The sequence below is a fragment of the Nomia melanderi genome, chromosome 2 (genome assembly GCF_051020985.1).
Source record: "Nomia melanderi isolate GNS246 chromosome 2, iyNomMela1, whole genome shotgun sequence".
NCBI classification, from domain to species: Eukaryota; Metazoa; Arthropoda; class Insecta; order Hymenoptera; family Halictidae; genus Nomia; species Nomia melanderi.
The window spans coordinates 30,594,702-30,619,795 of NC_135000.1; the positions used below are offsets into that span (position 1 = coordinate 30,594,702).

The 25,094-nt window shown below is 36.7% G+C and overlaps 6 protein-coding genes across 20 annotated transcripts; 5 read left to right on the forward strand and 1 right to left on the reverse strand.

The window, feature by feature from the left end:
* Positions 1-205: 205 nt before the first annotated feature.
* Naa35 (N-alpha-acetyltransferase 35) lies at positions 206-9,958 on the reverse strand. 4 transcript variants are annotated; one of them, XM_031983411.2, is made up of 11 exons: positions 9,924-9,958; positions 3,520-3,591; positions 3,274-3,335; positions 2,511-3,046; positions 2,225-2,417; positions 1,980-2,161; positions 1,579-1,911; positions 1,104-1,502; positions 845-1,018; positions 661-780; positions 206-443 (listed from the first exon to the last, which is right to left on the reverse strand). In XM_031983411.2, the coding sequence occupies exons 1-11, from the start codon at positions 9,941-9,943 to the stop codon at positions 288-290; spliced, it is 2,247 nt and encodes a 748-aa protein (XP_031839271.1). In that variant the 5' UTR covers positions 9,944-9,958; the 3' UTR covers positions 206-287. The 4 variants fall into 4 exon arrangements, with proteins under 4 accessions (XP_031839271.1, XP_031839270.1, XP_031839272.1 ...); XM_031983410.2 differs by having other exon boundaries at positions 3,520-3,609; XM_031983412.2 differs by lacking the exon at positions 9,924-9,958 and adding an exon at positions 3,697-3,828 and having other exon boundaries at positions 3,520-3,609.
* LOC116429907 (condensin complex subunit 2) lies at positions 3,836-6,481 on the forward strand. The gene is made up of 3 exons (XM_031983414.2): positions 3,836-4,000; positions 4,088-4,211; positions 4,379-6,481. The coding sequence occupies exon 3, from the start codon at positions 4,490-4,492 to the stop codon at positions 6,464-6,466; it is 1,977 nt and encodes a 658-aa protein (XP_031839274.2). The 5' UTR covers positions 3,836-4,000; positions 4,088-4,211; positions 4,379-4,489; the 3' UTR covers positions 6,467-6,481.
* LOC143174240 (malate dehydrogenase) lies at positions 6,895-8,206 on the forward strand. Its single transcript, XM_076364740.1, has 2 exons — positions 6,895-7,314; positions 7,784-8,206. The coding sequence occupies exons 1-2, from the start codon at positions 6,895-6,897 to the stop codon at positions 8,177-8,179; spliced, it is 816 nt and encodes a 271-aa protein (XP_076220855.1). The 3' UTR covers positions 8,180-8,206.
* Positions 9,637-14,326, forward strand: Lnpk (zinc-ribbon metal-binding protein lunapark). 7 transcript variants are annotated; one of them, XM_076364794.1, is made up of 12 exons: positions 9,950-10,100; positions 10,506-10,554; positions 11,343-11,384; positions 11,460-11,647; positions 11,730-11,916; positions 12,003-12,014; positions 12,114-12,363; positions 12,576-12,737; positions 12,830-12,931; positions 13,017-13,097; positions 13,168-13,307; positions 13,468-14,326. In XM_076364794.1, the coding sequence occupies exons 2-11, from the start codon at positions 10,528-10,530 to the stop codon at positions 13,272-13,274; spliced, it is 1,158 nt and encodes a 385-aa protein (XP_076220909.1). In that variant the 5' UTR covers positions 9,950-10,100; positions 10,506-10,527; the 3' UTR covers positions 13,275-13,307; positions 13,468-14,326. The 7 variants fall into 7 exon arrangements, with proteins under 7 accessions (XP_076220912.1, XP_076220909.1, XP_076220910.1 ...); XM_076364795.1 differs by having other exon boundaries at positions 13,478-14,326; XM_076364797.1 differs by lacking the exon at positions 9,950-10,100 and adding an exon at positions 9,637-9,915 and having other exon boundaries at positions 13,168-14,326.
* Positions 14,327-14,831: 505 nt separating this feature from the next.
* Nacalpha (nascent polypeptide associated complex protein alpha subunit) lies at positions 14,832-17,197 on the forward strand. 5 transcript variants are annotated; one of them, XM_031983417.2, is made up of 6 exons: positions 14,832-15,001; positions 15,759-16,023; positions 16,098-16,217; positions 16,412-16,507; positions 16,592-16,750; positions 16,947-17,197. In XM_031983417.2, the coding sequence occupies exons 2-6, from the start codon at positions 15,769-15,771 to the stop codon at positions 16,959-16,961; spliced, it is 645 nt and encodes a 214-aa protein (XP_031839277.1). In that variant the 5' UTR covers positions 14,832-15,001; positions 15,759-15,768; the 3' UTR covers positions 16,962-17,197. The 5 variants fall into 5 exon arrangements, with proteins under 5 accessions (XP_031839277.1, XP_031839278.1, XP_031839279.1 ...); XM_031983418.2 differs by having other exon boundaries at positions 14,926-15,078; XM_031983419.2 differs by having other exon boundaries at positions 14,955-15,069.
* A 297-nt stretch (positions 17,198-17,494) lies between these two features.
* On the forward strand, positions 17,495-25,079 carry LOC116429964 (uncharacterized). Of its 2 annotated transcripts, XM_076364792.1 has the most exons (7): positions 17,495-17,661; positions 19,094-19,378; positions 19,470-19,872; positions 19,962-20,351; positions 20,454-20,859; positions 21,122-21,761; positions 22,886-25,079. In XM_076364792.1, the coding sequence occupies exons 3-7, from the start codon at positions 19,546-19,548 to the stop codon at positions 22,944-22,946; spliced, it is 1,824 nt and encodes a 607-aa protein (XP_076220907.1). In that variant the 5' UTR covers positions 17,495-17,661; positions 19,094-19,378; positions 19,470-19,545; the 3' UTR covers positions 22,947-25,079. The 2 variants fall into 2 exon arrangements, with proteins under 2 accessions (XP_076220907.1, XP_076220908.1); XM_076364793.1 differs by lacking the exon at positions 19,094-19,378 and having other exon boundaries at positions 17,506-17,661.
* The last annotated feature ends 15 nt before the right edge of the window (positions 25,080-25,094 follow it).

Sequence of the window (25,094 nt, forward strand, 5' to 3'; positions counted from 1 at the left end):
AAATATTGTTTCATCGTTTAGTATAGAAATTTATCCACAAAATATATACGACAAATAATACATATCTGTACAATAAAGGGAGAAGTTTCGTTAAATGTAGGAGGAAAGTAAAAATTGGGGGTACAGCATGGCGAATGGAGGACACACAGGATGGGGAGTGAATCGTGAAGTATGCGTTGAACGGGAAAGAAAAGGCATCCAAATGTTAACAACACAAAAATATTTTTTTCCACGGTTAAAGCTAAAATAAATAATATATGTCCAGTTGTAGCTCGAGACGGGGGCCATTACAAAGATTTCATTTTTGTAAGTTTGATCAGCGGGAAGTGTTGGTGGCAGGAGAAGTCGAATACTGGTGGTTCTTTCGAATTCTTTTGATGACCGTCGGCGAGTAACTTTAGAACCACGAAATTTGTTTTCGATACTTTCAATAAGTCATTGATCTGTAAATCGAAATGTACACAGTGAATGAGACAGTTCCAGCCGAACAAGCCAATACACACGTGGCCCTCGATTCGAATAAAATGTACTTTTTTTTTTAAAATGTCATTATTATTATTTAAAGCTGATACCAGCTTTTCTTTCGAATCTTTTGGAAACGTGGAACGGATATTCGTGTGAATCGAGGGTCAGGTGTAGATGTATATTATTTAATTGTACCTCATTTATAATAGTACTGGCGTTCGGTGGATTAAGAGATAAAGCTCGTTCCAACATATTTCTCGCTTGATGAAAATGTCGACAGCCGGCTAAGTACTGCATTTCACTAGTAACCTCCTCCTAGAATCATAAAAGTTAAAAATAAGTTGAACGTAATGGAGAAGAAATTCATTATCATACGCACATTTCTTTTATGCATCTGTGCATTAGTCATATCTAAGAATTCCTGGTAATGAACTGGTGGCGGCGTCAGTAGCGAAGAAAACGGCAATAACCTGTGTTCGTATCGGACACGTTCCGAATCAAATTGCATTTCAGGAAGTGGTATTCTTCCATCCATACGGAAACCAACTAAAGCCTAGAATATAGATAGACGTTGCATTGCCGGTTACATACTACAGGTGAATTTGTTTAAACTGAAAGATTGTCGAACTAAGATTTACTTTATAATAGCCACCACATATATTTTGCATAGCTTGATACATCAATATTTCTAAGTCGTACGGTCTCGGCGTTGATTTTTTTCTCTTTTTCTTATTTTTAGCACTCTTCTTGGCACCTCTGCCTTTATTCGAATTGTTATGTACATCCTGTTCCATTAAAAAGGTATCGGCTCTTGTAATAGCCGATACAAGCCATCCGTAAAGAAATTCATAAAGGTACCAGTATATGTAATGATATTCATGTACTGAATACAATTCCAACTCGAACCCGCTTAACAAGTACATGACCATTACTCGTAGCGTATGATACAAGATCCATGTTCCAAAACAAGCTAGATGCGACCTGGGTGTAACACTTTTTAAAGACAACGTATGTAAGAACCCATCTACTCTCTCAGCCTGTCGAAATTTCAAATTTGAAATAATAGAATCCATGAGAATCATATAAGTTGATTTAGATTCCACTCGAACTCACTTCGTCTTGCAACGCAGCGAAATCTTCCAATAAATGTGCTAGTTTATCCCTCTGCCTTGCTCTGTTGTGACCAGTCAGCTGCAACAGCATTCCAAAGAGGCTCACACAATGAGACATAAAACTATCAACATACTCCTTAGCCTGATGATTCTGAAGCAACGTGCTCTTTGGCATTAAGACCGGTGGTGCGATAAAGTTTCGCGCCGCGTCTTTCAAAACATCCGCGAAATTATGCACACCAAATACTCGATTTGTCGTAGGTAAATAAACTATTTGTAGCATTGATCTAGATAATATACACGGACTTTGTCGTGAGAATTCTAAAAAAAAGTCCTAAAAAGAAATCAGTGTATTTGGTATTTATACTAAAGACTGCTATGTATTTGTAAGCCATTTCTTACCAAGGCTGCATGAAGACCATTCTGATTGGTGATCATAGTGACCGTTCTAAATCTATTCAATAATTCGTCCAGATATTTTAGCGCCTCCAATCGTGGCTTTATTTTCGTATATCGAGGGAATGTTGGTGGTAATAATCTCTGATTCACCATGGGATCAAATCCCATAATATTTGGATAATTTGCTGGAAATCAGAATAGAATTATATCCTAATTGGCAAGTGACAGACTACTGCTACAATACCTACAAATTTCATCAGCCTTCTCTCCACGATCTATTGTCCTAATCATAACTTGAATCATGCATGAACACGTGTATAACAATCTATGACAATCGTTTAAATTCTGTTGCAGCTGTTCTTTTTTCCCCATTAATGATAATATTTGATAAAACAACTTGGTAAATCTAATTCTTGCATATAGGGCTAGCCCATCATTGTACTAGAAACATAATAACAATATTTAAGTGACCCTTTTAATCAAATAAATGAACTGCGAAGTCAAACCAATGTCTTTTAACTTTTGTATACCTACTTCTTTCTCAGATTCTGCATTCACTAGCTTTATTCTACTTTTTCTATGTAGTTCCTCTTCTACTTCGCGCAACATAGATATAGTCCTTTGTTCTGCAATGTCTTCTTGCAATCTATACCCATAAGTAACACTTTGAAAGTCTTCTTCCTCAAATACTAATGCTTTGTTTATGCAATCTTTAATTATCTCAATTATTTTATACACGGCATAACAAAAAGTTTGCAAAGGTTTATCCACTATTTGACTGGGCTGGTGAAGGTATAAATTAGTGAAAACTGTTTGTGCCAAACTATGACCTTCAAGCCAAGACACTATACACGCATAGGTTGAATCAATTATTCCTATAACTTCAGATGGAGTCAGATTGTCCAATTTTAATGCACCAGACTCAACAGCTTGCGTGAAAGTACATGGTTTGTTGCTGCCCCGATTACATTGCATACCAGCATCCATCTTTGGATCCATCATTTCAATTGCAGACATTGCTTCAAATAATTCAAACAATTTTTCACGTAGAAGTTCTCCGAGTTCCAGTTCTGAAGTAACACATTAATAAAATATTTAATATTGACAATATTATCCATTGTTTTATAATAATTTATGACACTAATAAATGGAAATTAACACTATCAGAATCGCAGCTTGATCAAATTAATATTTAAACTTGAACAAAGGGCACCACAAAAAGAAGTGAGGCAAGGAAAAAAAGGAAAAAAAATCGAGGAAACGTTCACACGAGAAAACTAGACTTTTATATAAACACCTGTGATTGCTTCGAAAAATTCTTGGGTAATGTCCACCCAATTGTAACCGACTTGGTCGAATCTGTAATGTAAACGAGTGTATAAATTAAAAAATATTGCCAAAGATCACGAAGTGTGTCGTACGTTAGGTTATTTTTCAGAAGTTTGATTAAGATCATGGTATTTTTTTCATGATACTTTTTCATAAATGCACATAATGCACAGATGCAATTTCTTTTTATTACACTTAATTGAATACAACTCACTGTGATTCTTTATCTTCGCCCATGTCAACCGAATTCTGTTCTTCCACCATAGTCGCCATCCTGCAGACTGACCTGTCACATTTAACAGCACTGCCAACAATACAGAACTAATATTGTCTTCCTATCGAAAACGTAATTCGTTTACATTTCTTTCAAATAAGCACTTTATCTACTTACAAAGTTTCTGAATATTTGGAAATCGATAAAAACTTGCTGCCCCCTTATTTTACAATAATATATTCATAGAATTTAGAAGTGACAAACCAAATGAAAATAAAGCTTATACAGGGAAAAATCAAGTTCTTTTAGGAACACAGTGTTCCTAAAAGTGGAACATTTCCGAACACTCGATGATATTCAAACTTATTCAAATTTAAGGTATCTGTTATGTGTAGCGTCAGTAGTCATTCAATATTTTATTTTTATAAGAATTTATAATTTATCATCAGTTCTATGAATTTTGTGACAAATGGAAAATAAGGTGATACAGAAGAATGATTATAATCATACTTTAATAATAATGGTTTGATATCGTCTGACGTTTTGCGGTTTCATCCGTTATTTTCAGGATCTTTCAAATGAACTACAATCATTAGAAGAACTGCACAGCATATTGCAACAATATTACAGATTGTTACAATTAATGAGAGCTGATCTGGAAAAAATAATGAGCAACTTCACCACGTTAAACGGTAACCATTTTCATTGATTCATTTAACAATTGAAAAACGTAGTGCAACTTAATGTAAAGTTGTAAGAATTATTGATGAATATTAAATTTTATGAAAGTTTACCATATAACTTGACTTTTTTAAGTTGGCTCATATTTTTATTTATGTATGAAAAACCAACATTGTAGGCCTGGAGAATAAAAAAAATAGCCAAACAAAAATGATTCTTCAATAACAGATGTACGTACCTAAAATATATTTAAACTTTTATTGTGTACGAATCTAATTATAATTATAAAATGGCAACTGACATTGATAAAAATGAGAAAGAATTATCAAATGATCCATTGCTTGGAAGCTCTTCATCTTTGTTACGAAGAAAATCCATGTTGTTGCGAAATGTATCTGTTTTATCAGAAAATAATGATGAAGAAGAACGTTTGGCTAGACGCCTTGATATTAATGTGGTAACAAAAACATCTACAAATGATAAAAGACGATCTTTAGGGCTTAGTTTCTTAACACATATGTCACCACCAGAAATATCTAATCGCATAACAGAATGTATAAAACTCAGTACCGAAAATAAGATTAATATCAAAAATGCATTTAATCTTGAAATGATTGATTTTATGACGTATATGATTAAGAAGAAAGACGATAATATGTGCAATTTACAAGTGGCTAGTACATCCTTAGATGTAAGTACTAAAATCTATGGGTATCGTGTAGACGGTGTACATACTGAAATATTGAAATTAATTGGTGGATTAGACAAACAAGAAGATGATGCTGCATCAAATGATAATCAGGAGAATGATTCAATTGATCCAGAACATCAACTAAAGGGTTCAAAAAATCAAAAAAAGCAGAAGAAAAAAAGTAAGAAACAAATTTTAAGTTCTGTTGAAAGCCTAAAGGGAAGTATTGAAATATTGAAACCTACACCATGGTTGATGGGAGATGATGATACGCAAACTGCAGACACTTTGTATCAAGTAGCTTTGCCAAATCATGCAAATTCTAGATTTAATTTACATTTATACAATGACGTTATTGTTGATGCTGTAGAAAATACAAAAGACATTAAAAAAGATGAAGCAACTGTTATAAAAGTAAATGTATCTGGATTAATAATATGTCCACCAATGGAAGAATTTGAATTTCTTAATTGGATTGATGACAATGAAAAAGAAGAAAACGAAATCCAAGAGAATAGAGAGACCGAAAATAAGTTTCAGTTCGATTTGGATGCCAGTTTACCATCTGAAGATGAAGTAATTCAAACTAGCATAAATCTTCTTGATATCGACGACGATGAAGAGAATGTAGAAAAACATGTTCAAAAAGAAGTAGAAAAGATCGTAGATTTTCGTAAAGTGGTAACTAACACTGAATTAACAAAAACATCTGAATATTCTTTTATTCATAGAAATATGAATATTCATTGGGCTGGTCCATCTCATTGGAAGATAAATAACTTTAAAAAACCTGTCACAGGAAGCAAAATTATAGAAGCATGTCCTCAAGGACAGGGTAGAAAGAAAAAAGAAATAGAGTTATGTTATGATGATGATGCAAAGAAAGCTGTAATGCCAAAATTTGTATTGAATCGCTCGGGAAGAATAGAGATCAGATCCACTGAAAGTGAATGGCAAGAAGCAATGGTTACATTACCAAGAGATGTTCATTACAAAATTGCAAGTACTGCTAAGTTGTATCTTCATGAATTAATAACCATAAGTTCAGAAAACAAAGATAATTTGGACACTACTCAAGTATTTGACAACATTGACATTTATAATTATGACAATGAAAATGATACATCAAATTACTGTCCCAATGTTCCAGTTGAAGATTATGAAGTAAATAAAAACAACGTTGACAGCGATACCGTTAACGAGAATTTCGCAGGAGATAATTTGGTTGCTATTCCCAAATTAACAAATAAAATATCTATTGCATATAGTGTTCGTGCAAAGAAAGTTGATATGCGACAATTAAAGAAGTCTATTTGGAAATGCCTGATTTCATCTAATGATACAGAAACTATAAACATAAAGGAAATGGTGGAACAAGAAACTGCAAATACGATAAAAGAAGACAAACCTTTCAGTCAAGTTTATAAAGAATTGCCAAATTTATTAATAAAGACCAATGTAGATGCATTGAGTTTTCCTATTTCCTTTGTATCCTTGTTACATTTAGCAAATGAAAAAACTTTAAGTATACAATCTCTTCCAGATATGTCTGACATCATTGTAGCTGCAAATTAAATCTATCAAAATTGTAATTATAGAAAATTGTAAAATAAATACTTGTAATATAATAAAAAGATATTTCATACATTTATACATATACTGTTTGATTACTTGTACTTCTCTTATGCCCATTTTCTTCATCCTATTTAAATACTATAATTATTTTACAGAAATAATCATTTTCTGCAGATATTGAAGAAGGACCTTCAGCAGCAAAGATCCAAACACTTCCTTCAAAAAGTCGGCACCGAAATAGAAATAAGCTAAGACACAAACATTTCATTTACTCAAATTCATTCATTTGTTCGTCGATTAATTTTACTAACCAGTGTAATATTGAGTTAACACCATTAACCTCGGTGATTCCTCATGTTTTCTTAAATCCCTGCAGTAATACGAAAGGCTATCATGAATGACTCACTCTCCAAGGCAAACGATCAGTCATGATAGGAGCCCAACGGTACCTCCTGCGACCCGTCAGGAAAAGTCTATCGACTTGCCTCTGTCGCAACATTTCCAAAATACACACCAACGATGGGAAAATCAAGAACCCGGAGTGCAGCAAACACTCGAAGAAATCTAAGGAAAAAACTGATCCTAATAATCCAAAGGAAACCGAGTTCAATGGCTACAATCGCTTCCTCCCAGAGCGCAAGGGCGACGTGCAAGTATGTATAATCGGAGGAGGCGAAGCACCGATTTACACGGCTGTTCTCTTGAAACAATCCCGATTGATAAAACACGTAAACCTGGTAGACACAACCGATTCGATGGCCGGCAGAATTTTAGACGCAAATCACATCGACACGTCCACCCAGATTAAATACTACAAGAGGAAACACATAAGAAAAGCCCTTAAAGACGTACGTTCGCATCATCATATCCTTTCCCCTTTCACAGGATCATCCAAATCCAAATGATTTAGCTCTAATAACTAAGCTCGGAGGTCGCCTTTACCCGAGTGATCAAGATCACCAATGTCCTAAGCGTAAATATATCGAACACAACATTTACAATGATAGAAAGCTTTAGCTCAAAGATACGAACTTATCCCACTTTAATCCCAGATAGTCTAACAAAACCGTTGTAAAACTTCAAATCCTATTCAATTGCATAATAATATACTCGTTCCTGTCACTTCCTTTGTACTTCCAAACGCGTCACCCTGAATTTTGAGATCACGATCAATTTTGATTACCCTCGCAATCTATAAAAAGTATATTACCATTGCACCCAATAATTCCTGGTAAACTTCTCGAAGTGATCTCATCCTCATAAATCGAAAGTTAATCATGTACTCGATCAAGAATGACGATCATTATCGTTCCGTAGGCGAGCATCATCGCGTTAATGGACGAGACAGAGCCGAGCGTGATGGATTTGAACCCCAGAACCCAATTTGAGGCAGCCGCACCGTACGTCCACGAAATGGCCGAGCATATGGTAACGGTCAGCTCGGAATCATTGGTCGCCGTGTTGGCTAGGCCAGTCACCGCGACGCTGCCGATGATCTCGGAGATCTACAAGCTCTCAGGATGGTGGGACCCCGACAGAATCGTCGGTTCCACGTCCTTCGAACGCATGCGAATGGAAGCGATCACCGCGAACCTCCTCGACCTGAACCCGGCGTTTCTATCGGTGCCCATGGTGGCTGGAGCAGATCCGTACACCATCGTGCCCCTTCTGTCACGGGCCAGTCCCATCAATAGCTTCACCGATGTACGATGATGGTACCGCCCGTTCCTGCTCGCGAGCAGACGTTTGGAAAATGTTATAAACGAACTGCTCCCGATATCTCGCGATAAGGTTCGGAACAGGCAATCTTGCGTACGGATCAATCGCTCGATAAATTTGATACCTGTACGCAATATCGTTTGTGACACAGAAACGCTCGAAGAATCGTCCGCTCTAAATCCCTCGAAACGTACGCACGACCTTCGTCGGTCAGCGATTGCTATTAATATGTTAGAACAGTACTCCTGCCCGCCTGAACGACTTCAAGTTATCGATAATATTAGGAACCACGAAAGGAATGTCGAGAACAAGAAAATATTTTTATCGCGTATCAGGCGGCAGGCTGCGAATGTGGAACGCTGGGAATAGGCCAACATATTTCTTCCTGGAACCGCAACTCGACTACTCGTGGACCGCTATGCGCGTTATCTATATTAGTCCGTGGAGGAACGATAAAAAAATTCGTTATCTGTTCAGGATGTGATCCAGGGCTTCGTAAATGTTATTCGCGAGTAACCAGGCGATTCTTTGAACGTTGCTGTACTCGAATATTATGTTAACATCCACGCTGCCTCGCGGAAGCGAGAGATTTAATGAGACCGATTAGTTTTTTTAATTACATTTTTCACGAATGAAATAAACAAAAAGGGATGCTATAAATAGGCGCAACAAGAAATGTTGCTGCAATCGTTGCGCGGCGCGGACAAGGAAATAACGAGCATCGAAGCCAGGGGACCGATACTGTCCGTCGGAGCAGCCGCTGCCAAGTTGATCCTCGCGCTCGCCGATGGACTCGGCGGATCCTTGAACGTCATCTCCTCCGGTTACGTTCGTTCCAACGTTTTGCCGGTGTGCCGTTTCTTCGGCAGCCAACTGCGATTCGGGCCGAACGGGGTACAGGCGAATTACGGACTACCGAAAATGTCACCGACGGAGGTAGCGCTGGTGGAACAGGCAGTCCCCGTAATAAACGAGTTCGTTCAGATGGCGATGAAAGCGGTTTTCAACTACAGCTACGCGAAGCAAAAAAACGTGTAGCTTCGTGGGAACCTGTTGCACTATATATGAATTTTATTGTTGCGCGAAATCTTTTTGTATAGGTCGCCGTGGAACTCGAGCGAAGCATACAAAACATTGATTAGTATTACTATATTTAGTAGTCGGCGATAACATTGTTAAGATTCTCGCGACGTTAAATTGGTATTCGAAAACACGTTACTGTTAATGTCATTGATAATTTACGAGTATACGAGTTTTACTGGCTTTGCATAAATCACGTTTAAACGGATAGCTCGAAGCTGTACGCGTTGTCACATTAATATCTACAATAAGTACGTTTGCAACAAAAACCTGGTCTGGTCTAATGTTTTTCTGTATCTATATATATATATATATGTGTGTGTGTGTATACATGTATATATATAAAGAAGATTTATTTCGAGAAACATGGTAACACGCCGATGTAGCCGTCGTGCCGTTCCGAAGGTTGCCGTTCAATTTAACGTGTACGCCGTGAAACAGAATTATTTCTGTTCATTAAAAATAGTAATGACAATGTATCGATTTCTCTAGGCAAACTGGTGTAACGCGTCATATCTATTTATAGTATATCCACTAAAATGTCGCACGCATGTGTTCTGCAATTTGAAGATACACTTTGTACCGGTATCGTGGCTTTATGGAACGTGCAATTCTGATGGCGGCATTTCTTCCTTATCGATACGGGAAACGTACGTACGTTTCTGCGAGCAGAACCATGTCTGATGCAACGTAGAGTGGTTCGTGGTTCAGTTCCGAGTGAATTTGAAACCGAGCGGCGTTTGCGATTCCAGTGAATTCTCGCGAACTCCGAGGCAGTCAGTACTTACGATCCACCAGTACCTGAGAGACGGTAGCGCGATCGACGAGAAAATATGTACATATTTCTGTTCTTGGCCGGTATCTAACGCGTAAAAGTGACAAGCGAAAACAAAGGGGTTCCCGACATCTGTTGCTTCGCCCGATACGTGTGTGTGTTATTTGCGTTCCATGAATGATCCACGCGCCGATTGAAAATACTCGTCTCCCTGCGGTATGATAGCAGATCTCGGTAACACTGTCATTCGAGAGGTGTTTATAGAGTATTCAGTCTAAAAATACCACGACAAAACGTGAAGGGATTTAAATTTGGGTCGCGCGACTACGCATAGATACCGCCAGATACCGCCCGGCTAAGCTATTTTAAAATTCGCAACGAATCTCTTGTTTTTGACTTTGACACCTTACGCGTCGGACGTTTTTATCCGGACCGATCGAACAATTTTTTTTTTTTTCGCCACAGATTCCGTTGAAGTGTCGTCACCATGGGAATAATATTATCAAGATTTCGCGTAAGTCTCTGTGTCAATATTTGTAAAAGAAATATCGGTGATCGGTTACTCTTTTTAAGGTTAACGTTCTGCCATATCTAGACCTTTTTGTGATGCATTTAAAAATTATTCTGCGGCCGTGCTATAACCGTGGCGCACAGAGAACTGCAAATAATTGATATTTCATGTTTTCTGAAAGTTGGGATTAAGTCAACGTAAAGATATAAGTTTACGGTTGATAGGTTTTCGAGGTTAGGCGCGAAGATAAGAAGGGTTTGAACGAAACTTAATGGGATGTAACATATGTGGATCTCTTTAGAAACTGCACCGTGTGCGCAAGTTCTTGTAACGTTATACTTTATCGTCCAGTTACTTCAGAAAAGTTTGCGGTTCTTAATGCTCGGTAATTTTTCAAAATTGAATAGTTATTTATTCAGTAGAATTAGCATGTGACACAATATTACCATTCAATGACCAGTGTCATCCTGTTTTAACTTTTTACTGCTGATTTCAAAATACCTCATTGTATTATGTAAAATATCTTACTCTATCTTAGTGCATAATTTTTTAAAAGGCAGAATGATTTGGCAGAACCTATTGAAAGCTACAAATTAACATTCGATACATGTAGTTATAAGCTTATACATTATTATTCTATCAATATGCCTGAATTCACAATGATGAATTCATTTGAATAGAAAGGTTGTTTACAGTTATATGGGTACATAAATACATATAGTTATACGGACATATATTTTTTCTTTTTACAATGACAAATGTGTAACAAAACAAATTTTTGTGCATTTCAGAAAAAGAAAACCACTATCGAAATTTTAGAAAGTCTTGATTCGGTAAGGAGTTTATGGTTTCTTGAATATTTTCCATATGAAATCTTTGAAATTTCTAATTAAATATTTTTGTAACAGAAAATTAAAGAGATCGAGAGATATGGGCACACGACAGAACAAAGGCATAAAAGAATTGTTGGCACACTCATTTTGTATAGTGTGATACTTTATATAATATCAGCATTCATTTTTTATTTCTGCTTCTTTCCTGCATCGTTACACGATCAAATATTTTATATCATTCCATTATTAATTTTTCCTATTGTGTAAGTACTTTATTTTTACATATATCTCACGCATTCTGTCATATTACCCAAAAAATATTAATTAATCGTTTAACTATTGTAGAATATTGCTTACAAAAAAGATGGTTACATGGTATTACAAACGTAAAATCTCTGAAAATCAAGAAAAATTGAGTGTAATGCAATTGGAAAAAAAGAAAATTCTAGATGAAGTAACAGAAACTGAGACATACAAGAAAGCTAAAGAGATTTTGTTGAAATTCGCTCCTGATCAATTAAAAATGACACCTGTGAGTAAAATAGTAATATAAAAGTATTTAAGTACATTTTTTTATTTTGAATTTATTTTAATTGGATTTTTTTCTGTGTATTTCAGCTGTCTCCCCAGGTTTGTATCATAATTAAATTTCTTCTCTTGTAAAAACAGTAGGTTCTAATGGAACACAGTGAAGAAGAGATGAAAACTAAAAAAAAAACTTTATTTTAGTCACCTTATAGAATACCACCACCCTCAGAAACTACCGAAAGATCTGTTTCACCACAAACTATGTCATCCCCAGTATCTAGTTCTGGAGAACTGAGAAAGAGAGTACTGACATCTCAAAAACAAGTACTAAATGTGCAAAGGGGTACACCTAGTAACACTGGCCTTGTCCCAGTTGGCGTAGCTCCCATTCCAACATCACCCATTGGCTTCCAGAGTGGTGTTAGACCAGTCACTCCAGTTATGGGTTATCGTTAGTATTTTTAAAATTATATTTATTATTATTATTAATATTATATAAATAAAAGATTAAAATTAAAATTTTTTAGACATTAATGTAATGTATTTAAAGGATGATTTTTTCCTTTTGTCAATCACATGACCTCTATATAAGTGTGCTATTGTCCTTCATTATTCATTTACAAGAATTTGCATCGAGAAATTGTAAATTTACTTATGCAATAGGACCGACGTTACCACGGCCGATATTACCACGTGAAAGGAGTTATTTAGAATTGTTAATCGACTACATGGTGGGTGATGGTCCGTCAAACCGGTATGCATTAATTTGTCGTCACTGCGAGTCGCACAATGGAATGTCATTAAAAGAAGAATTTGAATATTTTGGTAAACATCTGTTATAAACTACAAAAAGAGTTAAGTATGCAAATCGAATTTTAATATTAAATGTTTTAAATATACTTCTTTGTTCATTATAGGATATAAGTGTTGCTACTGTAATAGTTGGAATCCTCCAAGGAAGCAGAAATGTACTGCACCCAGACTGGAGTCTACTGAATCATCGAGTCCAACAGATACAGGTTTGAATGCACTTCGATACAATTCTTAGAAAACAAAATATTGTTTTCATGAAAATGTTTAAATTCATTTATTTCTTATATTTAGACTCAGATATCGAAGTAGTTGAAAATCCAGCAGATATAGAAGAAATTGACAATACCACTCAAGAGGTCAAAAAAGAGTGTGGTAAGATCTTTATAAGTGTATTTTTTTACTTTAACCTTCCTTCTGGTTTTATAAGTATATACAATTGTAGATGAACCAGATGCTGCAGAACCCGAGAAAGAAAGAAAAGAAAAAGATACAGAAGACACGTGTGAAGAAACTGTTGAAAAAATGGATGTTGACGAATCTTTATCTTAACAAGATCACCTTTTCAATGATTTTGTGACAAAAGTACGTGGATAGGTACATGCATATAGCGAAGCTGTAAATACTATGTTACTGATGTAGTCTTTGAAAAAAGAGATAGTATTTGCACAAGCTATATTAAACATTATATTCTCTGATTCGAATGTAAGATCATTCCAAATTGTTCTTGTCTAATTCTTATTAGAATTTTACAGAGCTACAAAATGAAGCGAAACGATCACATGTACTTGAAAGATGTTGTTGAGACAATGTCCTATGAACTCCTTGAAAAGGAATTTGCTTCATCTGCCTGTTGGCGATATCACGGAGCTTCATGTTATATAGAGTGTTTCACCACGATTGAGAAACCTAAATATCTGCTTTGTGTTTATTGATACAGCGAAATTTATAAGACAATTTTCACAATTTTGGTGGAGGAGTACAATGAAACAAATTTTATTACGATATCATTTTCATTGAAATTTTCAAGATCCTTGATCATTTTTATATATAATTATGTATAATATCTTTTTCAAACGTTCTTGAATGCATTTCATATGCGACACAAATTTATGTGTGCCGTATTTCTTCGTTCATGCTGGTCAAATTATGTTTCAAACATTTTTCTGTATCATTGGAAACAGAGATACTTGGGTGGTTAGGTGAAACATACTGTATATTGACAATTTTTTATAGATCATTTATTCTTGTAAAGAATACTTAAATTATCTGAAGCATTATAAAGATGCCAACGTTGAAAAATTATAGTCAATAATCCAATTTTATGCAAGACTGCTTATCTTGTGAATAGTGGACATTAGTATTTATATTAGATGAAACTGTTTTTTTTCCTCTTCATTTAGAAACTTTGAATAAATTTAATTTTCCTTTACATTTTTATTATTTTCAATGTAAAACGAGTTCTTTCGTTCATTAAGCAAGCGATCCTTTTCGAATTTACAAAATATTGCTGAAATGTGAATAGAGCGCTCGACTATTATTTTGGTAGATTAATTACTATTGTAATATTATATATTATAGGTATATATTTTTTTTTATATCTATATTTAAAAGACTAATCTAACTTTCAGTTTTTTTTATAAAACAGTTTTTGTCAGATTCCTTTTAGCTTAAGTATTATTGTGATAATAACATATGTTTCATGTTCGTATAATATTTGTAAAAAAAATGAATGCAACTTAATTACGTGCCAGAGAAATGTTAATTTTCGATAACAATTGCAAAGTTTTCTCTTATTGAATTTTCACTACTCCGGTTTCAATTCTTACTGACTTCTTTTATTGCAGCCCTTAACTTAAAGCTTAGAGTTTGATGTATAAAATGTGATCAAAAAGTTTGTATTTACACGATGATCAAAGATGTTTGAATAATTGTTAAAGAAAATATACTTTTTAATGAATTTATATAACATTGGCGTTTGTCTTCAATCTAATGTACACCGATTATGAGCGAAATTAATGTTTGTTTCTAATATAAAAAAGAATTGCTATTTTTGCATTTAACCGCCATTACTTTGAAATGGAAATCGATTTCATAAAGTTCGGTTACAGTTCTTCGATGTTTCGTGTGGTCAATTGCGGATGCTGATTTAATGAATCGTTCGCTCGCGCGTTGTGTTCATAAAAGTACAAAATCGGACCCGCTTGTGCATACGTGTGAATCGGTCTCAGTTTATATGTTAAAAATAGTGTTTGGTCGTTGACGAACTATCGTTCGAGGTAAATCTAACGATTTTTTCGACATCATTTTCTAATGACGATAAAAAAGCGCCAATATCGAGAGACAAGTAATCAAAGTAACTATCTGTGTAAATCATACCGTGTGATATGACTTATTGTCAACGATAAACGTGTAAAATGTTTGTGCCTCAATGATCTTTGTTCGCGAAATCCGCCGTGTACTATAATGTAATATAATTGTTGTATGAGCATAAAGAACCGCAAAGCGGCTTCTTTGTGTCCATTGAAATATGTTCGACCATCTCAAAATGGTTAAACGCAAGTAATAATGAGGATTCTCGCTTTCATCGGTCCAAATATTTTTCGTCTAGCTTCACTGTGCGCCATAACAACGTCCATTTGTCTGTGGAAATCATTGCTCGATAAATATTTAGTGTCTTGGTGCGATTCTGTTGTATTCATGAATAATTCTCATTTCATGCATAAATTTTACTTTTTTTGTTCACTCATTTATACTATCTTTCATCTTTATTGATAATTCTCGAGCATGGTAACGGAGTTAGGTGGGGCGAATTTTGTTAGCTTGGCACGGAACACGTGCGATCGGATCTTAAAATGATCGAGTTGTAAGACATGGAATGTGAAAATAATGAAATTTAATTCTCCATATAGAATATAATACTTGACTGAAACAATAAACATTCATAATGTACAGTGATCACATTTTATAATTCCATTATTGCCTATTGAATTATGACTGTAATAATAAAAAGTTGAATATTATTACTTATTATAGATCAATAACCATGCCGGAACTAACTGAACTCGATAAAGCCATGAGCTCTGAACCTACCAAGATTGAAGCAGCAGCAGCCGGATCTGGAACTGACTCGGACTCTGATGATACTGTCCCAGAATTGGATGATGCACGTGCAGGTGGCACCGTGGGTTTTCCAGGAACAACAGTTGCTGGTCTTCCCCTTGACATGGTATCTAAGGCTAAACAAAGTCGTGGGGAGAAGAAGGCTAGAAAGCTCATGAGTAAATTAGGATTAAAACCTGTATGTTTAATAATTACATTCATGTTGTTCATCACAAAAGAGATATTTTAATTGTACTTTATTACATTATACAGGTTCAAGGGGTTAACAGAGTAACTATTCGTAAATCAAAGAATATTTTGTTTGTAATTAACAAGCCAGACGTACTGAAGAATCCAGCATCAGATACATACATTGTATTTGGTGAAGCTAAGGTAAAATTCTTAACATGGTTAATTAAATTATTGGGATTCTATTCTTCTGTATAAATGATGATCTCTTATAGTTTCGCATATTAGCTGAATAATTTTGTTGAGATATACCTTGGCAGACTGAAATTTAATTATAGTTTTTACTCGCTTTTTTTTTGTTATTTCATTATTCTTATTAAATGAATAAAAATCTTTAGATTGAAGATCTCAGTCAACAAGCTCAAGTAGCAGCTGCCGAGAAGTTCAAGGAACCTCCAGTTATTCCAGCAACTGAAGCTGGTGGCAGTACTACTGTAAGATACTATTTATATAGTCTGTTTCAATAATAATTTCAACTATTCATCACAATTGTTTCCTCTAAATAACATTTCTTATAGGTTGTTGCACCTATACAAGAGGAATCAGAAGAAGAAGTTGACGAGACAGGAGTTGAAGAAAAGGACATTGACTTGGTAGTGTGTCAAGCCAATGTGTCTCGAGGGAGAGCCATTAAAGCTCTTAAAAATAATAAGAATGACATTGTCAATGCTATTATGGTAAGTTTCAGGAAAAATTATCTTCTGTTATTCTTTAGGATAATGTATGATGACACCCCTAACGGTTTCACATTTATGATTATAATCAGAATTGAAATAATGTTGAAAATCTTGGCAGACTGACCAAACCTTTGTATGTTAAACATTGTCTCTGTGTTAGTTGAAATATTAATTTCTCGATTGTTACGTGTTTCAGGAATTGACAATGTGATAAAACTGCTTAGCAGTAGGGTGCGCTACGTCCATTGTAGTCCGCATCGTGAAATCTTATTTTATCATCTGCGTCATCTGGAAAAAAACATCATCCTTCTTTTTGTCTCATTACATTGAAAGGATAAGCTCGATTACTAAGAGATCAGAGTTCGCACGGAGATCGTGAAACTTGTCTCGGAAAAATCATGTATATACATAATTCATATGAAAAAAATAAATACACTAAGGATATTACTTGGTTTATTTCTTTAATAAAATTCGAAAACGAGTTTAGGAAAATGATTCTCTTATTCATTCCGTTGGTAAGAATTCGAAACATTTGGGGTTATTATGACAATGGTAATAGGGCATTAGTGTACCAGAAAATCAGGCCACGAAAATGGATTGGAGGTCAAGTCTATTGTTATATCTCGTTTCTGGCGCGACCTTATGTACAATCGGTGTATTAAAATCGATCTCAGAGACATCTCGAGAGATTCGTTGAAACCATGTTCGTGTTAACAGCTCCTATTCGAGTGTTCTCTATCCCGGTAAGAAAAAGGTAGTTTTAGGAACGCATTTGAAATCTTGTGCAAGAACTGACCAATTGGCAGTAGCAAAAGGGGGAGGGGCACGAAAGCTTTAGTAGCCGCCATGTTTTTCTGTGAGTGGGGTGTGTAGAAGAGGCCGGGGTGAAAATCATCTCTCGAGGCATGCAGGTATGTCAAAATTCGAAGGTTTTCTTTTAATCCCGTGGTGGACGTGATTATCTTTATTGACGTGTGCTGACAGTGTAATCTATGCGAATAAGGGTTTGTTTCTGTTTCGTAACGTCACGCAGTCTGTCGTTTTCGACGCGAAAGCTTATGACTCAGACGAAACGCATAGCGCAATCAGGCAAGGTTATTTGCATTGCTCGAGCGATGCGTCTGCCAACAATCCATATAGATAGACAGTCGTGGTGCAGCAGAATACGTTTGAAATTGTAGTTTGTTTTTGTACATCAGCTCGAGAGACATCTATCCAGTGGATAAAGCTGGTTGATGATACGTGCCAAAACCCCGAAACTCTGTGCCCTTTACGTTTCATCGTTTTCGCGCCCGCGTAATCTACCGATAAGCGTTTTTGACAGCATTCGATAACGGTCCTCGAACGTACCACTCCACCGATCTCGTCCCACGTAATTTAATGTAATATCCCAATGTCGTCCACTAAGTCACGACGTGGAATATGTGTTTTTAGATCCACGGTTCGTGCAACGTGACTTAATAGCCTCTAACGTAAACGCACGTTTCTAACTACGTCTTATATTACGCGCAAAAAGTTTATGACTGATTGAAGTTTGAACGTGGTAGCTGTTATCGTTTGACATTCACAGACGAATTCAAAATCACGAGACATATAAATCAGATGAATTTTCGACGCTTTCGATAGAGCAAGAATTTGATGTGAATTATCAAATTTATTTTATCTTACATTTAATTGTTGTATGCCATAATAGAATTAAGGAGGTTCGTTTTCAATGACGTTTCGTAACATGACGTGTTCCGTAATTCGCGTTACTGTAAAAAAATATGCATATTCTGTGATTAACTTGGTGCATTATCTAAAAGTGACATTAGTCACAGTTTGATTTCTATGCGCTCAGCAGAAATATCTATGACTCATTTAGTTTGCATTTCTAGCCACTGTAATATGTATTTAACAACATTCAATGTTATCGCAAAATACTAATTACAACCGTCCGCGATAGTGTCATTAAATGTTGGTTTAACATTGTTTTTGTGTACAGTCCTTTCTTTCTGTGTAGTGCTTTAGTTTCGCATGATGTATAAGTTATTATATCCGCACTAATATTTATTTAAATGCAATGAGAGTAATAGTTTCATACCACTAATAGCTAATGTACTGCTTATGTAATAAATGTGATAACGTTTTGTTTATAGATTTAAGATTACAATGTATACAAAGAAATTAAACTTGAACTCAATGTATTGCTCAAAATTTGTTTGATTATATTTTTTAATCATATAAATAAATGGTGTTAATGAAATGAGAATTGAACGCATTTTTTTATTTATTCATAGGGAGTACTCTTTTCTATCTTAAGATTGTTCGTAAGTGTAACCGGAGAAAATTATAAAATTTCAGTGTCAAAATGGGAAGGAAACTAAACTTGTTATCCTTCGCTAAGACCTGCCAGCCTCATTTCCACAAAATATCCACCACCTGTGCACAAGAACCAAATAATTTTTAATTGAAGTAACTGAACACTACCACTAATCGTGGGAAACATAAAATAAAACTCAAGAAATTATAAGTAACCAAGAGAAGTAAAAGAATATTTATCAAGTTAATACATGTCAAGGTGGTGGATTCAGTAAAATTGAAACATTAAAGGACAATAATATAATACAATAACTCTATTGTAAATAGGTAAGTTGACTTCTTGTTTAATTTTCTTATTGGCCATCGCTAACGTATATTACACGTTGTACATTGTATTTTATTTCATTCAATTTTTAAGGAGAGAAGATGATCACCCTGGAGGTAGTAGAGTCTGTGAAAGTTCTTGGGTCTAGGAGGAACTTTAATCAAAGGAAATGAGGAACCCGGCACTGCATCTGGTCGGGATAGCGGCGTCCCCTGGAGGAGGTGAAGTTTTTGGTACAAGGGCCGAGGAGGAGTTGCGTCAGTGGCTAGAGACACGCTTGGACGCATTGGGAATAGACCCAATTGCGTACTCGCGGTTTGTACTCAGCTTACTACGCCGCCCCGACTCGGCCCTAAGTCCTCCAGAAGAAGCTGTAGGTACAGGAAGATACGGAGGACGTCGTATACGTGCCCGACCCAAAGCAAAGCTGCCATCACAAGGAGATAGAGAACAGAGACGTGCTGTTGTGCAATGTCTGACAAGTGCTGCCGATAATGTGAGCGACATCAATTATTTCATATCAATCTATGAATAATTGTATGCCTATCTCTAATTATTTACAACACCCATATTTAAATTATCTAGAAATGTGGAGTAGAAACGCTGGTCGATGAATTATGCATGAAACTACGAGATTTGGAAGGTGGTGGCTCAAGCGAGAAAGAAGAAGAATCCAAAAAATCTGATGGTGAAAACAAGGCAAGCCTGGAGTCGCTTACCCCTCGCGACAGAGCCCTCAGATATTATGCAGCATTTCCTGCCTTGCAACCTACAACTCTGAAAAAAGTTTCTCAAAGAAAGGAGAGAAACTTAGGAAACAATAACAACAACAATAATAACAACAACAACAATAATAATAACAACAACAACAATAACAACAACAACAACAGCAGTAACAATAAAATCAACGGGGTTAGCTATAATAATAACAAAAATAACAATAAATCTCGCAATAAGAAAACCAAAATGTCCATTGTAAGTGTTGAACAATAGTACATTTTTTATTAGATATATATTAGACGTATGCGGGGCGTTGAATAAAAATGTTTGATCGCGGTTACATATGTATTTGTTTAGAGCATCGAACCACGAAGATCAGAGGAAAAAGAAAGTTTTGGATTTGTTAAGTCAATGGAACGCGAAAGAGAAATGGAACGAGAATTAGAATTGGATCAATTGAGATTGGCACAGTTGCAAGCGAAGTTTAATGAAAGCTTGGAAGCACTTTGGGATTCAGGACCAGGCAATGCACAGGACACAGCTTCTATTTGGGCGGCTCCCACTCTCTCTATTCCTTCAGGACCCCTTTGGCCGACAGACACTACCGAGACAATCTTTACTTTATCCACCTCGGACAATGGTTACGCTACTGACACACCGTACCAGGAATCAATTGTCGACGACTCGCCACTCATTCCATGGGATATCGACTTGATCAGCATCGAGGATTACGCGGATGAATGTAGTAACAAGAATAAATCAGGTTAGTATCTAAACAGTATCTATAATCTATGAGTATCACGATATAGTAATATTGACTTAAGTATATCTAACGGATAGGAGATGGTTCTGAAATGTAAGTAAAATGTATACACATTAAGTTAGACGTAGATTGCTATATCTGTGTCGTGCTACGAATGTGTCTTTCATTATTCATTTTCGTTCCATTATCGTGTGTATAAGTTAGTTGCTAACCGTACCATACAAATGTATATCAGTTAGTATTTCCAATTGTAACATTTCAGAGAACAATGTTAACTGGTCTGACTCAGCTATGGATGGATCTTGGTGCTGGAAAGGGCTCGGCAGCAATTTGGCTGCGTTGGGCCACAGTCCTCAGACAGGTAGCTGCTTCTTTCCAGTCGCACCTCGTAAAACACCCATAGGAACACGCAAAGAATCTCGTTCAAATCTGAAGGTGAACAGCCTTCCGGAACCGGACGAGGACTTGCTCACTTCCGCTCGCACACACTTTCGTCCAATAAAGGATGACGGTCAGTGGGCCGACGGGACTACATTTCCTGTGAACAATACCTTAGAGCGAGTTGCGTATCGCAGATCTGAGTCAGGGAACTTGTTATACCTTCCTGGTGGAGAGAGCCCGTACATGGAGTATCGGGAGAGTGACTCGCCGATTCCGCCGGTATCGTCGAATTTAACGTTGAAATTCAGGGTGCGTCAATGTGACAAGTGCGTTCAAACCGAGCCCATTCGATCTCCGGTCAAACGCAGAATTCTCTCCGAACAGGATCATTTCCATTATACTCCAGTCGGAGTAGAAGATACTGTTATTCGCGAAGAGGAAAAAGTCAAGAAAGATTGCTATGCATTGGGTCAACTGGGCTGGGTACAATCTAATGTACCTCTGCACAATGATAGGAAAAGGTAATCAGCACGATACTAAGAAAATTCACATAGTTGTTGACGGCTATGTTTTCTTTTATTTTTTATTTTTTTCCTTCCTTTCTTTCTTTCTGTACACGCTCTGAACCATGTCGATCGGCTAGATTACCATTATTTAAGGAATGTTCATCGCCGTTATCGTTACGTTGTTCCTTTAACGAAAACTGATCACCTTCATAGTTCGTTCGGAGGTACGGAGCGTATTTATTAGACCAAAGATCATTGCCCGATCAGTCGAAGCAAAATTTATGTTTGTTAATCGTTCATCGACAATTCGAAGGAGAATCTTTTTTTCTTTTTTTTTTCGTTATGTTTGTCGTTACGTAACACGATAATGACAAATGCGTGGTACACACGTGCCACGACAGAAGCGTGAATCGTATGTCTACCGGTGAAAAAAAACGCTGTTCAATGTTTTATTTGGAAAATTAACAAGCTAATAAATTTTGCGTATCGAGGTTAAATTCAATTGACCTTTCAAGGTCACCGTCTACCACCACCACCATCAAATCATCAGTGACTACCACCGCGCCGTCTATCGCTCCTCATCCACATTTCAAAACTGTAATACCAGCTGCCAGTAAAACATAAAATTAACGTAAACTCATAGAGATTGCGATATCTAACCTTGAACAGCAAATCTCGTAATTAGACGACAAAGATGAGACAATTGAAAGAAACGAGGATTATTTTTTCAATTGGATCGTTTCGACGGTTAAACCGGAACTCCTTAGGTTCACGCTTCTATCGATACACGCGCGTACGAGTACCAAGTGTGCATCGTGTCTATATGTATACGTATACGTATGCATAATCGATAGCGTAGTATATAGCGATACGTTGTGAAATTAAAATATCGTTCCTCCGGAAGAATGCTAACGACACAGGAAAATTCTTCATTGGCGGCATCGTAATGAATCGCTGACCGAACGGTCGTAAGCGCGCGATTTAGCATATCGTATCGAAACAAAACAAAAACAAACGCAAACACAAAAACAAAAAACAAAAAACAAAAAACAAAAAAAAACGTGCACGATCCGAGTTACTCGCCCGGTCACCACGTTCCAACGAAACCTTTAACGTGTTTAATGTGTTTTTTTCGGTAGAAGGCACAGTAGCAGCTTCGGATGCCAGCCTCTGACGACTTTGCGTCCGTTGACCTTATGAGCCGGATAATAAAAAGAAAAAAAAAAGAAATAACGAGCTGCTTTATATATATACACATATATAAAAACAAAGCAAAGAATACAAAAACAAAACGAACACAATGAAACGCTCTGACGACTGGAGATCCGAGGTTTAGCTATGTATACATGTTTTTTTTCCCCGAGGCGGAGAGAGACATACGCAGAGACCGTTGAAAAGGAAAGGAAATAGAAAAAAAAAGAAACGTGAACACGACAAAGAGGGGGGGGCCTCTTGGCATGTGGAATTTGTTATGCATGTATCCAAGACGGCGCTATTAATAATAATAAATAATAATAATAAATAATAGTAATAAATAACGATAAACGAGAAAAAAAAGTGTCCCCCGTTGTCGTCGAACGAAACAAGCGAGGAAAATGATAAAAAAAAAAAAACTATAGCGAGACGAGAAGGGAAATATTAAACGTTCATTTAGATAATTATTATTAACACTTTGACAAGTAAAGGAATAAAAAGAAATGGAACAAAGCATAAAAAAAAAGAGTACAGTGTATATGTTACGCAGTGTTTAAACCAGCGAGAGGGCGGGCGAGAGTTGCTCTCGCGCCCGCGGTCGAAGGAAGAAAATTCAAAATGAAAAAAAAAACGTTGTATTGAGAGAGAGAGCGAGAGAAAGAGAGAGAAAGAGAGAGAGAGAGAGAGCGCGCGAGAGAGAACGTAGTCGAATGAGATTTCGTTTTTTTCGTAGCTTGTTGAATACTTTTACGTGAAGTTTCTAGATGAGGGCTGGAGGAAGAGAGAGAGAGAGAGAGAGAGAGAAAGACAGGGAGAGATATAGCGAAGAAATGAGATGAAGAGGAAGAAAGAAACAAACGAAAGAAAAAAAAAAGTAGTGCGCTGATTTTTCTAATAGAGAGATACACAGTAGACGAGCAGAGTGTTTTCCTTTTTTCTGTTTCTCGTCCGATCTACGAGACGTTCTGTGCGAGTTTTTTCGTTGCGAATTCGAAGAGGGAGAGGCAAGTCCCGGTTACCATGAAACACGAAAGAAGTCCTCTCAAAAAACAGAAAGAGAAGAAGAAGAAGAGGAGGAGGAAGGAGGAAGGAGGAAGAGGAGGAGGAGGAGAAAGTAGGAGGAAGGAAGAGGAGGAGGAGGAGGAAGTGCGCCGCGTTCACAGGAACGAAAACGAGGAAGCGGTTCAATTCGAGGACGGTGTACTTATAAGCGAGAGAAGAGGGAAAAGAAGAACGGACGTAGGAGAGAAGAAGAAAAAGAAGAAGAAGAAGAAGAAAAAAGATGGAAAAACAATAAACGACGTCGAAGTACCGCACGACAATTGAAACATAAAAGAACCATCGTCGAAGAAGTACTGTTCTATTTTCTTGTTGTTTTCTTTTCGTAATTATTAATGGATTATCTTAATTGTATCTCCCCTAATTATAATTTAACTCCCTAGAAGATTTAATGCCCTAACCGATGCCCCGTTCCACCTTTGTCCGAACCCGGAAACCGTGTTTCCAATGAAACCGAATCCCCCAGTATCCAATGCTTTTCCTGTGCTCCCTCAGAGGAAATATATCGGATAACTGAGCGTGCGAGAGAGTGTGAGAGAATAAAAGAGCGACAGAGAGAAAGAGAGCGAGCGAGCGAGCGAGAGAGAGAGAGAGAGAGAGAGGGAGAGAATGTACACGTGAGAAAGAGGGAAAAGAATTAAAAAAGGAGGAATATAAATAAAGAAAGAAAAAAAAACAAATCAACAAACAAAGAAATAAATGAAAACGCGTAAATCCGGCGGCCGTGGCCCCGGCGTGAACGAGGAAACGTTGTTAGAGAACGAAAGATGATGCCTTTCAAACGAGAGAGAAACCAGGATAAATATATATAAATCAAATATATATATATTATACGCTAAGAGACCAGGGTCGTCGCGGGGATGTTTCCTCGGAGAGGAGAGCGGCGCGCGGCAACGGTTGCTCGCGGGAACGACGGACGAACCGCGTCGCGCGCGCGCGCGAGCGAGTCCACGCGACACACCGAACAAGCGGGATAAGAACGGAGATGGGATGAAAAGAAACGAAAATCGGAATATGTGTTCTCTGCGCGAAGTAATGTACGCGAAGGGAGTAACCAAATAAAGGCATTGCAAAAGCTGACGTTGTCTCTTGTCG